Raw genomic sequence first — 18744 nt, 5'->3', positions numbered from 1 at the left:
TTTTGTTTGTTCAAATGAATTCTTCAACCATGGGATCATTAATTTTAGTGCTCAGTTCCAAAACGTCAAAACTGATGCCCTGCCTGGTTTGTTTGCCTAGCCAATTGAGATGCCCAATTAGACTTCTGTGTTCCTCTTTTTCCATTTCAGAAGCTGCTGTATCTTTCTGGGAGGCCCTACCACGACGAATCGCAATGGGATTGACGTTCTCCAAGTAGGATTGTTGATGTAAAAAGAAATGTGATCCCCTCTGCCTGATTTCCAATCCAATGTATTTAAGTGCACCAGAGGGTGGACTTCCAATTTTAAACTCAGTTCTGAGCCCATTAATGACAACTGTTTTAAATTTGCTACTACACCCCACAAAAAAATCATCTACATGCTTCCAACTGAAGACAGCCCAACTTTAACACTGACCTCACTGAGAAATACCAAACTCTGGAGGCATCATTTAAACTGTATACACATTTATCTGGTTTAGTGTCCCTTCTGCATTTGGCACCTCTTTCAGTGGGCATAGAAAAACTTCCCTTTGAAGGTGATGTCACAGCAAAAAGGCAGCTTCAATATCAATGGACTTACATTCCCAATCATATGCAGCTAACAGAGCCAAAAAGATCTTCAGAATAACTTTTCCTGCTGTAGGTGAATCTACTCATAAATCCTGGTCACCTAATTTTTTTTCAAACCCTCATGCCACTAGCCTGGCTTTACCTTTATAAGCCCCATCAGGAAGCACCTTATCCGTGCATATCTGAGCCAGAGCTGGTTATCCCTTATCTGACACCTCTGTGTATACCCCAAAATCTTTCCAACTATGTAGTTCTTTCTGTTTGGCATCCTTTATTAATTTATCTAATTTGTTTGAAGCTACTAAGACCACGTGGGCTTCTGCTCCTTGTAGTATTACTAGTCTGTGCCATATTCCTTGACCTTAAGCTATGCCCTCCATCACGCTCTAAACTGTTACTGTTTGATCTTCCTGTCCTATTTATAAATGTTCTTTCAACCATTCACGATCTCTTCCTAGAGGCATGTTCACTCCCAGACCCACTGTCTGAACTGAAACTGCGTTTCCGTGCCTTCCACTTTTGTACTTCATATTCCCAATCCGTAGGCCTAACTCCTGTCTTTTATCTCATACACTTAACCAGCCTTCCCTGCTCTACCTACAATCATCACATCCCGCCATTAACTGGCTCCTTCTGGCAAATATGTAATATTTTTTGCCAACTTTTGGCAGTTGTCCTATCCAAATCACCTCATCTTTTCATCCGAATTACTATGTCCATCTTCAGCTACCCTGTCAACTTCAGCCACCTGGTCCTCAGAATCATGCAACGTATGGATGTGAGAAGTACATGGTTCCTTGTCCCTTCCTACAACCCTCTCCGGACCCACAAACCCATAATCCATGTCAACTAACCTTGATGAGTGTACCTGAAGAGTCTGATTCCCATGCTATAAACTGGCTGTTTTACCATCTTTACCTATAACGTTTCACAGCCTTTCCACTTGTTAAGTCCTTCTCTTTTATAGTATACCATATTTCCCTATTAAAAATAGTTTCTGACGGTGGTACATTGTGTCTTAGAGCTCGCCGAATTCTTTCTGTAATTTCGGCTTTAAGGAATGCTCTTCTACCAGCGTGTAGTCCATTTAAATGCTCAGAAAAGGTACAGCTAATTGTAGTTCCCTCCCAAGCTGGGGGGTGATCACTCAGGACTGAAGGAACTTTGGGGTTTCTACCAAAAACCAAGTGAGGTGGACTATAGCCCCCAACCAACTGCAGTGAATTCTTGGCATGGATAGCCCATTCTAGAGCTGATGTTAATTTACAACTTGGTCTATCTGCCTATATTTTACGAAGCATCTCAACTTTTGTATGGTAACGAAAGTGCCAAGGTCATTCTTTGTTTTTTCTTTAGCAAAGACATAACCCCTGTCTACATAGTTACTTAATTCTTCCACTGTTCATAGGGTTCACTCTCAGAAAATGTCGGTGGCTAATCATTCTCCGAAACTCTACATTTCGATTCAGCCATTTTAGAGTGACTTCAAACCACTCTGCTCTTAAAGTTAACTCCAAATACATTCTTCCATCCAAAGCAAGTTTAGTTGCCAATCTTTTTACTTACAAGCAGAAACCATTCTCTGCTACCACTGTTAAGCTCCAAGTGTTGTTTGGAAATGAAGATCAAAACCAAGACAGACTCCTTCAGAGTTTTATATTACTGGTCATAAAACTCTCCACAGACAAAACTTGTTCACCTGCTAACCCTTTAAACAACCAAATGGGTACTAAGGTTGTTAACTAATAATTAGCAATTGAACTCCTTTGACTGTTTCCTTCCTCAACACTGGACATTTTGATGTGTGGTGTCTGTAATGCACACCAAGCATATATGCAGTAATTAAAATGTAGATGGAGTTGGTAAAAAAAGGCAAATTTTGCAACTGAAAAATATAAGACATCTTTCAGAATAAACTCCCAAAAGATTGGGAATAACTGGACTTCCTACTTAACCTGCATGAATAATTCTACTAGAAGGAAAGCTTCCGTTAAAAAATATAGATTCGGCCTGGGACTGATTAACATATATATGAGGCTTTCAACAGCGTAGCCTCAGAATGAGTTTGAAGACTTAATTCACAACATCTGTGCCAATGCCTCAACTCACACTTGGCTCAGCAGTAGCCCTATTATTGTGGAGTAGGAAGGTTGAGTTTGAACCTCTTCCCAGGACTTGAGAGCTCAGTCTAGTAGAGGGAGTATTGTACTTTTAGAAGTACTATCTTTCAAATGAGGCTTTAAACAGAGGACATATCTACCCTCTCACATGGATGTAAAAGATCTCACAGCACTATGCAAAGAGCTCGGGAGTTCTCTTATAATAATAGTCCTAAATAATATTTAATCCCTCAACCAACAACATCAAAAATAGGTCATCTGTTTATTTATCTCATTGATATTTGTGGGCCTTTGCTGGCGACATTCCCTACATTATAATAATAACTACATTTCAATAACACATGCTTGGCAGGAAAACGGATTGGGACATCCAGAGGTACAGAAAGGCATTATGAACACAAGGTCTTCTTCCTCACACTCTTACCAGCAAGTGAAATCTTACGGAATCAGCCCTATGACTTGCACTGTCCTGTTTAAAGGCATGGAAGATATACAAGATATAATGATTCTGATATTAAACAATGGACATGAAAGCTGTGCAAACCTAAGTTAAATATGCAGAATATAATCAGCCAGTAAAACCGGACAAGCTCATACGACAAATAAACATCCTCTATAATGTGAAGAAACCCAACGAATGCAATAAGGTCTGCGAGAATATGATGATCGGTATACGCATTTCTCCCCTCGTGCCACACTAACTGCAAACTATGCCCACATTCAGATTGCTGATTGAAGAGCAATAAAATCTGTTTCTTAGAATAGTCTGCATTTCTTTTCAATATTCTTGAATTTTATGTTGCTAACTGCTCCTGGGCCTTGAGGTATACTTCTCACCTTGCAAGTGTTAACAAATTACCCGTACTCATATCTTCAATTATGATGCAAAATGAGCTTCCATTATAATTAGATCAGACTAATCATCAAAATGAAACAGGAGAGTTCTCCAAGTACAAACAAACAATAATTCAAATTTTCATTATATGAATACAAATAGAAATGGGCATACTTACTAACTGCAACTATCCCAAGTCTTTTCACCTATTAAGCAACAAAATTGTACATTAGTGATTAGCTTATTGTTGGTTTCTATGTGAATAGTGATATACAAGTGATGTGGTCAATGTTGATGAAACTTGTCAAAGTATTTCAGAATGGAAAACCAACTTATACAGCATAAAAATCAAGGATTGCATAAAAACCACTGCAGTTCATGTGGTAAAAGTATTGAAGAAACCAATGCTTTTACTAGGATATTCCAGAATTTTGACCAAGCAGCAACAAACAAATGGCAACACATGTCCAAGCCAGTGGCTTAAAGAGAATGTGGCAGTTTTAAGCAGTGTTCCCATGCATATGCTACCTTTGTCCTTCAAAGCGAAGCAAAAGTTGCCTGTTTGGGAGGTGCTGCCAAAGAAGCTTTGCCAAGTTGCTTCAGTGCATCCTCTGCTGATAGATGGAGCACTGATCAGACAGACTGCTTTTGTCACAGGTCATGTTGACCTTCCAATTGAGTTAGAGTTGCACCCATCCAATCAAGTGAAGGTTACTCCATCAATCTCCTGACATGCACCTTGCAGGTGGTGCTGAAGCTCTGGCGAGTCGTGAGATGAACCACTTGACACAGAATACCCAGTCACTGACTTGCTCTAGTAGCCACAGCATTTATATGGCTGGCCAAGCTCCACTTTTAGTAAATAGTGACTTCCAGGATGGGGGATTTGATCATGGTACTGATACCAACTTTTTATTGCCAAACTTTTAAAACTGAATTAACCTGGTCTACTCATGCTCCTGTTTATGTTCATTTGAATTCAAAATTTCAAACTGCCACAGTGGGGTGTGAATTTATAATCTCTGTATTAACAGTCCAGCAACACAGCCACAGTGCAAGTGTGTATATTAAAGGTTTTGTGCATGGTGCAGGTTCTGATCACAAATTTCATTTTCAGCAGTCAATTTTCTGTCACCCTTTTATGTCAACACTTCTAGTGTAAATAATCCACCAGAACTTTTGATATTTTGCAACTGAAAATATGTCAACATTCATCATACTGTAATTGCACTGCTCTGGCCACCACGGGTGCTGCTCTGGCATATTATCACCTACAAATAATAAACCATCCTGACTTAGAGATCGCATTGTCTCCTTCATCGTTGCTGGGGTCCTAGATTTCCTACATAATACCATCAGCACAACTGCAGTGGTTTAAGGCAGCAGCCCAACATCTCCTGTTAACATATCGGATGGCCAGTAAATGTAACCTTGTTAACACCCAAGTGTAATTTTTTTTAAAAATTCTTGCCGCTTGTGCAATAATTCATCCATTTCCCACAACCTCACCAGTTCCCATTCCCTCAATGTATGCAAATGCAAAATCCTTGTCTATAAATCCCTTCACAGCCTTTCCCTCTGCAACCTCTCCAAAATTTTCAGCCTTGTAATTCCAATCAAATTCTGCATTCCAATTTTTCTACATTAATTGTGCTAAATAATTTAAGTTATTGTCTATTCCCAACTACAAAAGCCCATGTACAGTGACATTCTTCATGACTGCCTCTCATGGTCACCAATATGGAATGCTTGTTTGCCAATTCAATGCTCTTTGGATTCTCAGCACTGCCTCCCACCTCTCTTCTCCCTGTCCTGATGGTCACCCAATACCCTATGCTCTAATCTGAGCATATAATCTAACCCAATACTTCATTGCAGCACCAATATTCTGGAACTGTCGGAGGTGCCAGCCTTGGATGAAATATTAATCGAGACCCCATCTACCTTTGAATACCTTTTTGCTTTGAGCTTAAAAATCGGCCAACATTTATTCTTCACTTCGTTCAAATTGGCTGCTGCATTTGCCTACATAACAGTAATTCATTGACTGTCAAGTGCCTCAAGACATTTTAAGGATGTGAAAGGTGCTCTTTAAATTAAAAAAAATTATTTCACTTTAACTCATTGTCACAGGTGACCATCTACTGGTATGTACATTACAGTAATCCTCCAATGACCTGTATGCGATAGATCACCCGGAATTACTGCAAACTGGAAGTCAGGGAACATATCAAACCTCGTCCTCCAAATGTGTTTCCAATTCTGAGGGTATGTTTCAGCCAGCGCCAGACAAACAACATGAAGCTCCAGACGTAATCCTTGATGGCATAAATCGCAAGTTTATAGAAATGCTCTCATATTATGGCAGCGTGCTCTCTAGGATGCAACTATTGAAGAAGATATCCACGTATGCATCCAGAAAGGAAGTTCTGCCTACAACTCTTTGCAAGATTATGTCTGGAAGTAGCACAGGACTAAGCTGAAGACCAAATAAACTCTACCAAGCCATTGTCCTCACCACACAGTTCCATAGCACAGAACAAGAACAAAAATACCTGGAAAAACTCAGCAGGTCTGACAGCATCTGCGGAGAGGAATACAGTTAACGTTTTGAGTCTGATTCAAAACATCAACTGTATTCCTCTCCGCAGGTGCTGTCAGATCTACGGCGTTTTTTCAGGTATTTTTGTTTTTGTTTTAGATTTCCAGCATCCGCAGTATTTTGCTTTTATCTAACACAGAATCCTGGCTCTGTTAAGGTGCTGCATCAAAGCTCTGGAATTCCACTAGAAATACCCAATAATCATCAATAGTTGCATCCTATAGAGCAAGCTGCCAAAGTATGAGAATTTTTCTACAGCCTTGAGACTTATACCATCTAGGATTATGTCTTGTTGATGGCTGAAACATAATCTCAGTATTGGAGACACTGATTTAGAGACAAAAGTTCGATACGTTTTCTGACTCTTGCAGGCGACCAGCCCATGAGGAGGCAATCACCAAAACTTGGCTCAGCATCTTGAGAGAAAGATCGACACCAAACTCTCAACACCCGATTTGCCCAGGGGAAAAAAACAAAAAACTGCGGATGCTGGAAATCCAAAACAAAAACAGAATTACCTGGAAAAACTCAGCAGGTCTGGCAGCATCGGCGGAGAAGAAGAGTTGACGTTTCGAGTCCTCATGACTTGAAGGCCTTGAAGGCCAGACCTGCTGAGTTTTTCCAGGTAATTCTGTTTTTGTTTTGCCCAGGGGAAGGCTGGAGGTGATGCTGCTGCAGAAGCTGCCTCAAGCACCTCCAACACGGACTGCCGGTTCAATGGGGCATTGATGTCAATTCTGCATCGGACTCTTCAGCCATGAGGACTCACACTTACAGCTTGGGCATGGAAGCTGTCATTTGATACGCAGGGAATGGCGTTACTCACGTTGTAGGTGTGGAAAACTGCCCCCACCGCAGTTACCAGGTAAAACTCTCGGTGCTTCTGGTGGAACCGGACCACGTGAGGGACCTGGTTGCAGCAAAGCGCCAGCGCCCGGTATCCGCTGAAAATGTTGCTCCCTTTACCACGCGACATCCTCCAACCTGAAGCCGGAACCTGAGGTTTCAGTGAATTTACGGCTCAGAGCCCCAGCCCCAGCCCCAGCCCCTCCCCCTCCCCACCACGCGCGCGCCGGCCGGCCAGCCGGTCACCTGTAACCGTCTTTCGCAAACGGTTAGCCTGGCTGGAAGTGTGACACCAAAAACCCTTCCCCGGGCCTCTGACTGCAGCACCACAGTTCCGCCGAGTGTTACACTTTTCATTTTCCTCCTCCTATTGACTTAGTGTGAGGCGATTTGGGGCTTTAGTGCTGGGAGCTCCTGAAAGGAAATCGCACAATATATCTCAGGCACAAGACATGTTCAATCCTAAACCTTTGCGATGGGGCACATTAAACAAAAACTAGCGAAAGCGAATTCTTCTCCAAAATGCTAACAACTCAACGATGACCCTCATGATCTGAGTAAGTACACGAACTTTATAACACGAGGAATAGATTTACACCTAATTTCTTCACGCGAACTTCTTTATTATTTCAGTGTAACAGATTGCGGCCAGGGACAAGTTAAAACTGTGCCTTAATCAACCTTTTTTGATCGCCCCAGTGTCGCCAAATAGGAATATAAAATCAATATGCCAAGTGCCAGCTAGGGCCCCATTAATACAATAAACAAAAAAAATCACATTAAATAATATTCAAGAGCATGGAAATAGGCTGAATTCTAGGCGGTTCTTCTTCTCAAAGAGCGTAGTGAGCATCTGGAATACATTGCCAGAAGCTGTAATGGATTATGATTGAACAGAGTATAGGGAAATTGATGTTTAATGATTAGTTTTAGTTTAGATTACACACAAAGTTTATTAATCAATTAACCTAATAGTATATTATTCTGTTTAAACTGTAACCAATGGAGGACTTTAGCATCTTAGCACCATGTGACTCTGCTTAGCTTCACTTGACAGAGAAGTGAACCACAGGTCTGGTGAGCCTATGTTGCACTTATTTCCATTTCATAGAGCCACATTGTGAGAACTTGCAACCTTCAAGGTTGAATGGATGAGCTTACATCCCTTCACATTGTTATCCTTATTGAAACCTAGTGTTATCAGCGCAGGAAAGTTAGAAGGGATTTATTGCGTAGAGAGGAGGAAAGAACAACAACAGCCCATTGATGAAGGGTCATACGGACTCAAAACATCAACTGTATGCCTCTCCACAGATGCTGTCAGACCTGCTTAGTTTTTCCAGGTACCTTTGTTTTTGTATTAGCCCCTACATTAAGTTGGTTTTAATTCGTAGTGTTTTAGGAAAAAGCAATTCCATTTGGCTCAATGTATTCTTTGCATTAGAGTTAACTTTTGTAACTGTGTGTGATTAGTTTTGTAACTGTATAATCATTTTAGACCTTTACCATGCAAAACTATGCACTAACTGAATGCATAAGAAGACTTTACTACCTTACATTTTAAACACTGATTATTGCTATGCACTTATATTTCATACATACTCTGTATAACTTTTAAGTACTACCTACTTTGTAATCTTTTGTATCAGTAATTTGTAATCTTCTGTATTAGGTCTACATAGTTTTAAGGTTACGAGCAACTTTACCACTCTATCCTTTGTTTTAAAAATAAAATAACTCATTCCAAGTACCAACAATCTCAAAGAGAATAACATCACCTAGCAAATGGCCCCTAAGAACAGTCAATGGTAAAGGTTTTGATTTAATGAGGAACTTGCATCAATTAAGCAAAATCTGAGATGATGAGATTCTGGAAAAGTCCTAGAGGATTGGAAAACTGCCAATGTAACACCCTTATTCAAAAAGGGAGGGAGACAAAAAACAGGTAACTATAGGCCAGTTAGCTGAACATCCGTCATTGGGAAAATGTTAAATTTTATTATAAAGGGTGTAATAGCGAGATTTAGAAATGCATAATATATTCAAGCAGAGTCAGCATAGCTTCATGAAGGGGATATCATGCCTGATAAATCTTTTAGAATTCTTTGAGGAGGTAACAAGCAGGATAGATAAAGGGGAACCAGTAGATGTAATATATTTGGATTTTCAAAAGGCGTTCGGTAAGGTATTGCACATAAGGCTACTTAATAAGATAGGAGCCCATGGTGTTGGGGTAGTATATTAACATGGATAGAGGACTCACTCAAGTTCTGTCGAAGGGTCATGAGGACTCGAAACATCAACTCTTTTCTTCTCCGCCGATGCTGCCAGACCTGCTGAGTTTTTCCAGGTAATTCTGTTTTTGTTTTGGTTCTGGTGAAGTTGACCAAATATGCCTGAGCGAAGCATCGCTGGAATCAGTACTGGCAGCCCTTGAAGAGCACTCCATTTAATATGCCAATCTCATCCTGATATGGCCAGTATATCCTCAGGTGTGTGGGTATCTCCTTGATGGTTTCTGGCCAACCATCGACCATGATCTTCCACAGGGTTCTCACTATGGAATCTTGGGAAATCTAGATCAGAAATTCCTCATTTGTTGTGATCAAAACACATCAGTGTTGTAGACATCCTCTTTGTCCGTTCATACCTCATCGACCTAGTGGTATGTTCTGTGTCTTTCCAGGGGTAGGCTGTCTACTCAGAGTGACTGACAGAACCATCTGTCAATATCACTCTTGGATCTTTGTTAGCAATCTCTGGAGGTAAAATGGTGCGTTGGTCCGCGGCTTTGTCAAAGTCATTTCTAGAGAATTATGTTCTGCTTTGACCATGAATTCCTTATAGAACATATATGTGTGGAATCTGTTAATTCCAAAATGAGTGCTAGAGTCTCACATTCAATGTGTGAGTAGTTTGCCTGGGCAGATGATAGACTCTTCGATCCAAATGCTACTGGTTTGCCGAGCTGCAGGAGGCACATTCCTATATGTGAGGCAGCTACCTCTCACATTGTCACTTTCTGTCAATCATAGTACTGTAGACACCATTTGGTTGAGAATGCCCTCTTTAGTGCAATACATCCATGTTGATGGTCACCTTGCCATGAAAATGATGTGCCTTTCTTCAAAAGCTCCAAGTGGGGATGCCTTTTCCAAGAAATTTGGGATGTATGATGCCAGGAAGTTGAAAAATCCTAAGCATCTTTTTAGGTCATCTTTATCCTGCAATGTTTATCATGGAGTGCATATCTTCAATTTTACTTGGATCTGGGCAAATACCTCCATGTTAGAACAGATAGATCCAAAGAAATTGATGTGGTCTGTCTTGACGGAACATTTCTTGCTATTGAAGACTAAACCTTCACACCTGGCAATCTCCTGTGGAGGTTTCTATAGTGTTCCTCTTCTGTATGCCTTATCAGAGCAATGTTGTCTGCGATGCATATGCAGCCTTGGACACGCTTTGTTATTTGGTCTATGTGTTGCTAGAAGATGTCCTGGCTGATCGATAGCCCAAAACATAGGCGAGGGAAGCAATATCTGCCAAAAGGAATTCTGAAGGTCATCAGCTTTTGTGATTCTTCTGACAGGTGTATTGACCAATATCCATTCTTGGCTTAGAGCTTGGAAAAATGCCTTGCTCCTGCAAATGTTCGGGCTGAGTTTTTCCAGTGTTGGCACCTCCGGGGACATCTCTTCAGGGCTTTGTTCAGCCTCTTTGGATCTAGCCACAACCAAATCGAAACGTCTTTCTTAAATGCAGTGATGGTGGAACTGCACTAGTCGTATGGTCCTGTATTTGGTGAATTATACCTTCCTTCTCCAAGCTGTCAAGCTCTATCCTTAACTTGTCCCATATATGCACACTACACTTTTGTGGTGGGTCAATGGATGGTGTCGCATCTTCCTTGAGGTGAAGGACTGTGTTGCCATGGAAGTTGCCCACTGCATTGAAATGTTCGGTACATCGCTGGAAGCCTTTGACTGACTTAATGGGGGTACATGTACCTGGATTGTCATGGTCCTTCAATTGGCTCAGATCATGGATTGTTATTACGATGAGTTTGTTGTATACTGAGAACCCTGCCACTGAAGTTTCTGAAATATTCATAGAAACATAGAAAATAGGAGCAGGAGTACGCCATTTGGCTCTTCTGGTCTGCTCCGCTATTCACTATGATCATGGCTAATCATCCAACTCAATAGCCTGATCCCGCTTTCTCTCCATATCCTTTGATCTCTTTCACCCCAACAGCTATATCTAACTCCTTGAAAACATACAATGTTTTGGCCTCAACTACTTGCTGTGGTAGCAAATTCCACAGGCTCACATTCTCTAGGTGAAGAAATTTCTCCTCATCTCAGTCCTAAATGGTCTACCCCGTATCCTCAGACTGTGACCCCTGGTTCTGGACTCCCCCAATATCGGGAACATCCTTCCTGCATCTACCCCTGTCTAGTCCTGTTAGAATTTTATAGGTTTCTATGAGATCCCCCCTCATTCTTCTGAACTCTAGCGAATATAATCCTAACTGACTCAATCTCTCCTCATATGTCAGCCCTGCCATCCCAGGAATCAGTCTGGTAAACCTTCACTGACTCCCTCTATAGCAAGAACATCCTTCCTCAGATAAGGAGACCAAAACTGCACACACTATTCCAGGTGTGGTCTCACCAAGGCCCTGTATAATTGCAGCAAGACATCCCTGCTCCTGTACTCGTAGCCTCTCAGTATGAAGGCCAACATACCATTTGTCTTCTTTACAGCCTGCTGTACCTGCATGCTTACCTTCAGCGACTAGTGTACAAGGACACCCAGGTCTCGTTGTACATTCCCCTCTCTCACTTTAGAGCCATTCAGATAATCTGCCTTCCTGTTTTTGCTACCAAAGTGGATAACCTCACATCGACGTTATACTGCATCTGCCATGCATTTGCCCACTCAGCTTGTCCAAATCACACTGAAGCATCTCTGCATCCTCCTCACAGCTCACCTTCCCACACAGCTTTGTGTCATCTCAAAATTTGGAGATATTACATTTAATTCCCTCATCTAAATCATTAATATATATTGTGAATAGCTGGGGTCACAACATGAAATGTTTGTCCTGTCCAGTAGGTCCTTTGTATCTACAATTCAAGGTCAAGGTGCCTAAGCAGTGGATTGGTAAGCCATTGTATGCAGTGAGCTTCATGCTGGAAAGTTGGACTACCAACTTCCATTTCTCCTTGCACATGTCCTCGAGAGTCCGCAGTGGAATTTTGTTGCCATTTGCTCCTGTGTCAATTTTTATGCACGGTTGATGTTTTCCAGTCTTGTTTGGTTGGACCGTTAAACATATCTGATTTGCAGCAGCAGGTGCCACAAAACAGAGGACATAACCTCCTTCCCTCCTACGCTCCAGCGCTCGACAGAAAACCTCAGGAGCGCGCTGCTTGCAAAGTTCTCGACTGGCCTGGCTTGGAAGGTCGGGCAAGACAGAAATGAAAACATTTAAAGGTAAAAAAGTAGGGGCAGAATGGCAATCCGACTCTGATTGTCACTCCACGGAAGTTCAGGCCCATGATCTGCAGCATTGTGAAGGCTTCTATCTTTGCTATGGACTCAGCCTGATTGTGTGGAATAGTTCCTTACAGTCTGTCTGGTATTGCTCTTTATCCATCTCTTCTCCTTCTGCCTGCTTTTAATTTCGTGGACAGGGCGATATTTCTGGCAGTGCTGAGATGCCTTTGCTCTAGGTGGTGTGCATCTACGGTTAAAGCCCTGTCTGCTCTAACTTCTCCCTTTGTCCTCTCTACTGGACTTCCTGCTTAATTTACCCAGTGTCCACTGAATCTGCAAGCCTTGCAAGTGTCACTATAAACTGAGCACTTATGTGGCTGATGGGAGAGCCCACAACTGATACATGTCTTCTTCTGCTTAGGTGCCTTCCATATTGCACCAACAATTGTTGTCGATTCTAGAGCTTGTAAGCATTGTCTCCTTGCTGTGATGGCGTCATACTTCCATCCATCTTTCAGCACACTATCTATGCCTTATACCTTCAGCTTGTCAAGCAAATCCTCCTGGAGTGCTCCAATGGTCTGATGATGATGACGAGTTCCATGATATACTCAGAGAGCTCTGCACCTGTGAAGTCACACGCTTTTCCTTTGTCTCTGCATCTATTAAGGAACTCATTGATGCTCTCTTTCATTTTCTGTTTGAACCTCATAAGCTCTAAATGCTGGATTCTGAAGTTTACCTTCGCTGTAAGTTGGCCTTCAAGCAGCGACCAGACCTTTGCAGGACCTTTGATTGGTTTCAGATAAACCAGAAGTGTTTATCTTACGAAACGGTTCATTGTCTATTGCAATTTTGATTTGATTGCTTGCTTTTTGCATTTGCAAGCCATTATCTAGAAGGCATAACTCTATTCTTTGTCTGAATGGCTTAAATCCACTCGGGATCTCAGAGACCCTCCCAATTCATTTCTGAGTATCTAGTCACCATGGTCTCAGTGTTCTGCTGCTGCTTGCCCTAAGGAGCAAACCGTAATAGTGAAGTGGTCACTGATCACAGTGGCCACGGAGCTGAATTGGACCCTGAGGAGTGCAGCTGCAGTGTGGGCCTCGAGTTTATGGAGATGAGAGGCTTGGAATTGTATAGATCCTTCGGGCTGTACGACTTACAAAGATTGTATGTATTGAATACTAAATGTATTAGAAACATAGAACGATAGAAAAATTACAGTACAGAAGGAGGCCATTTGGCCCATCTTGTCCATGCCAGCCCGAGGACACCCAGGTGCCCCTTCTAATCCCACCTTCCTGCACCCGGCCCATAACGCTGCAACTTACAGCACTTTAGGTGCAGACCCAGGTATTTTTTAAAAGAGCTTAAAGCTTCTGCCTCTACCACCAACTTGGGCAGCGAATTCCAGACACCAACTACCCTTTGCGTAAAAAATGTTTTTCCTCATGTCCCTCCTACACCTACTGCCACTTATCTTGAATCTATGTCTCCTGGTTCTAGAATTCTCCATCAAGGGAAACAATTTTATCCTGTCCACTCTATCTATTCCCCTCATAATTTTGTACATCTCAATCAAGTCACCTCTCAGCCTTCTTTGTTCTAAGGAAAATAACCCCAACCTGTCCAGTCTCTCCTCGTAGCTACACTTTTCTAACCCTGGCAACATTCTTGTAAACGTCCTCTGCGCTCTCTCCAGAACTATTATGTCCTTGCTGTAATGTGGTGACCAGAACTGCACACAATACTCCAGTTGTGGCCTCACCAGTGTTTTATACAATTCCAACATTATATCCTTACTTTTATATTCTATACCTCTGCCAGTGAAGGAGAGCATTCCATATGCCTTCTTTACAACCTTGTCTACTTGAACTGCTGCCTTCAGGGACCTGTGTACTTGTACGCCAAGATCACTCACTTCATCTATCCCCCTTAGTATATTCCCATTTATTTTGTAATCCCTGTAACTGACCTCCCTAAATGTATGACCTCACACTTCTCTATGTTCTCTATTGAAGCAGCTCAGAGTGCAACATGATGTATGTCGATAACTCCAATACCATTGCACTATCTGACTGTGTGTAATGACCATATTGAAATGACTGTAATTGATTGTATTGAAGCACCTCATGATCCATATATAAAAGTTAAATCTGATTGCACTTTTTGTGATGGCCATTTAGAAATGTACTCTAATGTTCTTTCAGATATTTTATGAATAAAGTATATTTTTCCCAAAAAAAAAGAGCCTCTGGTGGCAGAGCCGATTACTGGTGCGCAGGTGCGACGATGTTGTAAGTAAAAATCCACGTTCGAATATGTTACCGCTGTACTCGTCTCACTGGCTAATACTGCTGCTGCATTTACCTTACCCAGTCATTACAAAAAGCCAGAGTGCATTCAGCTCACCTCTAATTTTTTCTTTTGTTATATTCATCGAGAGAAATATGATCAGATAGCACCACTTGCTTTCCGCTTCTTGTTAGGCTGCTAATCCACCCTGCTCCACCATTTTATATGATCTCTGTTGAAGAGTCAGTACAGATGTTGTACTTGGTGCTTTATTGAGAGACTTCTCATTTGTGCTCCCAGCTGGGTATCATAGTGATGCCACAGGGGTAATTGCATCACTTCCAGTCATGACGTATACATATGCATAAATATGTAGTCAAATAGCTTCGCTTACCTCCACTATCACAGCAGGATGTCCACAATTGCAGGCAGTGTGGCCAACTTGCAATGCAGTTAAGGTTGTCAACTCTGCTGATTTTGTCAAAGGATCTCCTGTCTTCACCCCATCCAGTAAAACAGCATTTTGTTTTCCCACCTCCAATATGTTTATAACCAATAAATGGAAACCTTGAAAGAATTGTTTAAAGTATTTTTAATGCCTCCTATGTTTTTTTGCTTGCAGGAGTGTACAGGGAAATTAATTCCTGGAAGTTCCAGGACAATCCTGGAGGGATAACAAACCTAGCTAAAATTCAAGGTTTCTGAATTTACGGGACAAATCCACTCTCATCATATTTGGGCATCTCAAGGTTTCTCGGAAAGCATGTTGCAAGAAAAGATTAGCATTCAAGCAGAGCCATTGGTGTGACAGTAGGAAATAAGGCAATCTTTTGATAGTGTGGAATTGATAAACACTTTTTTAGTGCTGAATACTTATGACAATAAAATAAAGTCCAAGGAAGGTAACTTGACAAGCCTCTTTTGATACCACCTTCCAAACCCAGAACCTCTACCAGCTAGAAGGACAAAGGCACTAGACCACCACCTGCAGGTTCCCCTCCAAGTTACACACCATCCTGAATTGGAAAGGTATAACGATTCTTTCACTGTCACTTAGAGTGCCAACTGGGTTTAAATGCACTCCTGGAGGTTTCATCACATGACTTGATGTCACACTCGATCAAATGCTGCCTTGATGTCAAGGGCAGTCACTCTTACCTCACCTCTGGAGTTCAGCTCTTTTGTCCATGTTTGAAACAAGGCTGTAATGAGGTCAGGAGTTGAGTGGCCCAGGCAGAACCCAAACTGAGCATCAGTGAGCAGCTTATTTTAAAACAAGTGCAGCTTGATAGCACATTGATGACCACTTCCATCAATTTATTGATGATCGAGAGTAGACTGATAGGGCGGTAATTGGAAGGCTTGGATTTGTCCTGCTTTTTGTGTACAGAACATACCTGGGCAATTTTCCACATTGCCAGGTGGATGGCAGTGTTGTAGCTGTACTGAAACAGCTTGACTAGGGGCGTGGCAAGTTCTGGAGCACAAGTCTTCAGTACTATTGCCGGAATACTGTCAGGGCCTATAGCCTTTGCAGTATTCAGTGCCTCCTGCCATTTTGTGATATCACGTGGAGTGAATCGAATTGGCTGAAGACTGGCATCTGTGAGGCTAGGGACCTCTGGAGGAGGTCAAGATGGATCATCCACTCAGCACTTCTAGCTGAAGATTGTTGCAAATGTTTCAACCTTATCTTTTGCACTGATGTGCTGGGCTCCCCCATCATTGAGGATGGGGATATTTGTGGAGCCTCCTCCTCCAGTGAGTTGCTTACTTGTCCACCAACATTTATGGCTGGATGTGCCAGGACTGCAAAGCTTAGATCTGATCTGTTGGCTGTGGAATCGCTTATCCCTGTCCCTCACTTGCTGCTTATGTTGGCACGCAAGTAGTCCTTTGTTGTAGCTTCACCAGGTTGACAGCTCATTTTTAGGTATGGCTGGTGCTGCTCATGGGATGCCCTCCTACAATCTTCACTGAACTAGGGCTGACCCCCTGGCTAGGTGGTAAATAGCAGAGTGGGAGTATGTCAGTCCATGAGGTTACAGATTGCAGTTGAGTACATTGCTGCTGCTGATGATGGCCCACAGTGCCTCATGGTTTCCCAGTATTGAATTGCTCGATCTGTTCGAACTCTATCCCATTTAGCACAGCGGTAGTGCCACACAACACGATGGAGGGTCTGCTCAATGTGGGACTTAGTCCCCACAAGGCCTATGTGGTGGTTACTCCTACCGATACTGTCATAGACAGGCGCATCTGTGAGGCAGGTTGGTGAGGATGAGGTCAAGTATATGTTTTCCTCTTGGTTCCCACACCACCTTTCTCCAGCCCCAGTCTAGCAGCTATGTAATTTAGGACTTGGCCAGCTCGGTCAGTAGCGGTTTTACCAAGCAACTCTTAGTAATGGACATTGAAGTCCCCCACCCAGAGTATATTCTGCACCCTTACCACCCTCAGTGCTTCCGCCAAGTAGTGTTCGACATGGGGGATTACTGATTCATCTGCTGAGGGGGTGGGTGGGTGGGTGGCAGTACGTGGTAGTCAGTAAGATGTTCCATGTTTGACCTGATCCCATGAGACTTCATAGGTTCTAGAGACGATGTTGAGGACTCCCAGGGCAACTCCCTCCTGACTGTATATCACTGTGCTGCCACCCCTGCTGGGGCTGTCCTGATTGTGGGACAGGACATACCCAGGGATGGTAATATCTGATACATTACAGATAAAAATGAATCTGTGAGTGTAACTGTGTCAGGCTGTTGCTTGACTAGTCTGTGAGACAGCTCTCCCAAACTTTGGCAGAAGCCGCCAGACATTAGTAAAGATGAAAAAACAAAAACAGAATTACCTGGAAAAACTCAGCAGGTCTGGCAGCATCAGCAAAGAAGAAAAGAGTTGACGTTTCGCGTCCTCATGACCCTTCAACAGAACTGACTGAATGTTAGAAGAGGGGTGAAATATAAGCTGGTTTAAGGTGGGTGTGGGGTGGAGTGGGGGGAGAGAAGGGGGGTGTGGTTGTAGGGACAAACAAGCAGTGATAGGAGCAGATAATCAAAAGATGTCACAGACAGAAGAACAAAGGTGTTGAAGTTGGTGATATTATCTAAACGAATGTGCTAATTAAGAATGGATGGCAGGAGACTCAAGGTACAGTTCTAGTGGAGGTGGGGTGGAAAGGCTAACAGGGCATAAAAGATATAGATTTAAAAATAATGGAAATCGGTGGGAAAAGAAAAATCTATATAAATTATTGGAAAAAACAAAAGGAAGGGGGAAGAAACGGAAAGGGGGTGGGGATGGAGGAGGGAGTTCAAGATCTAAAGTTGTTGAATTCAATATTCAGTCCGGAAAGCTGTAAAGTTAGCTGGAAAGCTAGTCGGAAGATGAGGTGCTGTTCCTCCAGTTTGCGTTGGGCTTCACTGGAACAATGCAGCAAGTTAAGAACAAACATGTGGGCAAGAGAGCAGGGTGGAGTGTTAAAATGGCAAGCGACAGGGATGTTTGAGTCTTTCTTGCAGACAGACCGCAGGTGTTCTGCAAAGCGGTCGCCCAGTTTACGTTTGGTCTCTCCAATGTAGAGGAGACCGCATTGGGAGCAACGAATGCAGTAGACGAAGTTAGGGGAAATGCAAGTGAAATGCTGCTTCACTTGAAAGGACTGTTTGGGCCTTGGACGGTAAGGAGAGAGGAAGTGAAGGGGCAGGTGTTGCATCTTTTGCGTGGGCATGGGGAGGTGCCATAGGTGGGGGTTGAGGAGTAGGGGGTGATGGAGGAGTGGACCAGGGTGTCCCAGAGGGAATGATCCCTACGGAATGCCGCCAGGGGGAGTGAAGGAAAGATGTGTTTGGTGGTGGCATCATGCTGGAGTTGGCAGAAATGGCGGAGGATGATCCTTTGAATGCGGAGGCTGGTAGGGTGATAAGTGAGGACAAGGGGGACCCTATCATGTTTCTGGGAGGG

At 42.7% G+C, this 18744-nt stretch overlaps 1 protein-coding gene and 1 long non-coding RNA gene across 3 annotated transcripts in view; one reads left to right on the top strand and one right to left on the bottom strand.

Moving 5' to 3' along the window:
- The window catches only part of wdr36 (WD repeat domain 36), a 124803-nt gene extending 117628 nt beyond the window's left edge, over positions 1 to 7175 (bottom strand). Inside the window, exons 1-2 of one of the 2 annotated variants that reach the window (XM_041186807.1) lie at positions 6956 to 7175; positions 3706 to 3733 (exon numbers count right to left, since the gene is read on the bottom strand). In XM_041186807.1, coding sequence (XP_041042741.1) covers positions 3706 to 3733; positions 6956 to 7105 — 178 coding nt within the window. In that variant the 5' untranslated portion in view covers positions 7106 to 7175. The remainder of the gene's footprint in view (positions 1 to 3705; positions 3734 to 6955) is intronic. The other variant, XM_041186806.1, reaches the window with a different exon arrangement.
- Positions 7176 to 7354: 179 nt separating this feature from the next.
- Positions 7355 to 15973, top strand: LOC121277291. The gene is made up of 3 exons (XR_005942851.1): positions 7355 to 7532; positions 14697 to 14783; positions 15404 to 15973. It is a non-coding gene; the product is annotated as an uncharacterized LOC121277291 (long non-coding RNA).
- The last annotated feature ends 2771 nt before the right edge of the window (positions 15974 to 18744 follow it).

The sequence above is a fragment of the Carcharodon carcharias genome, chromosome 4 (assembly GCF_017639515.1).
Source record: "Carcharodon carcharias isolate sCarCar2 chromosome 4, sCarCar2.pri, whole genome shotgun sequence".
NCBI classification, from domain to species: Eukaryota; Metazoa; Chordata; class Chondrichthyes; order Lamniformes; family Lamnidae; genus Carcharodon; species Carcharodon carcharias.
Note: the sequence above shows the minus strand (reverse complement) of the source record. Positions and strands in the feature narration are given on the sequence as shown.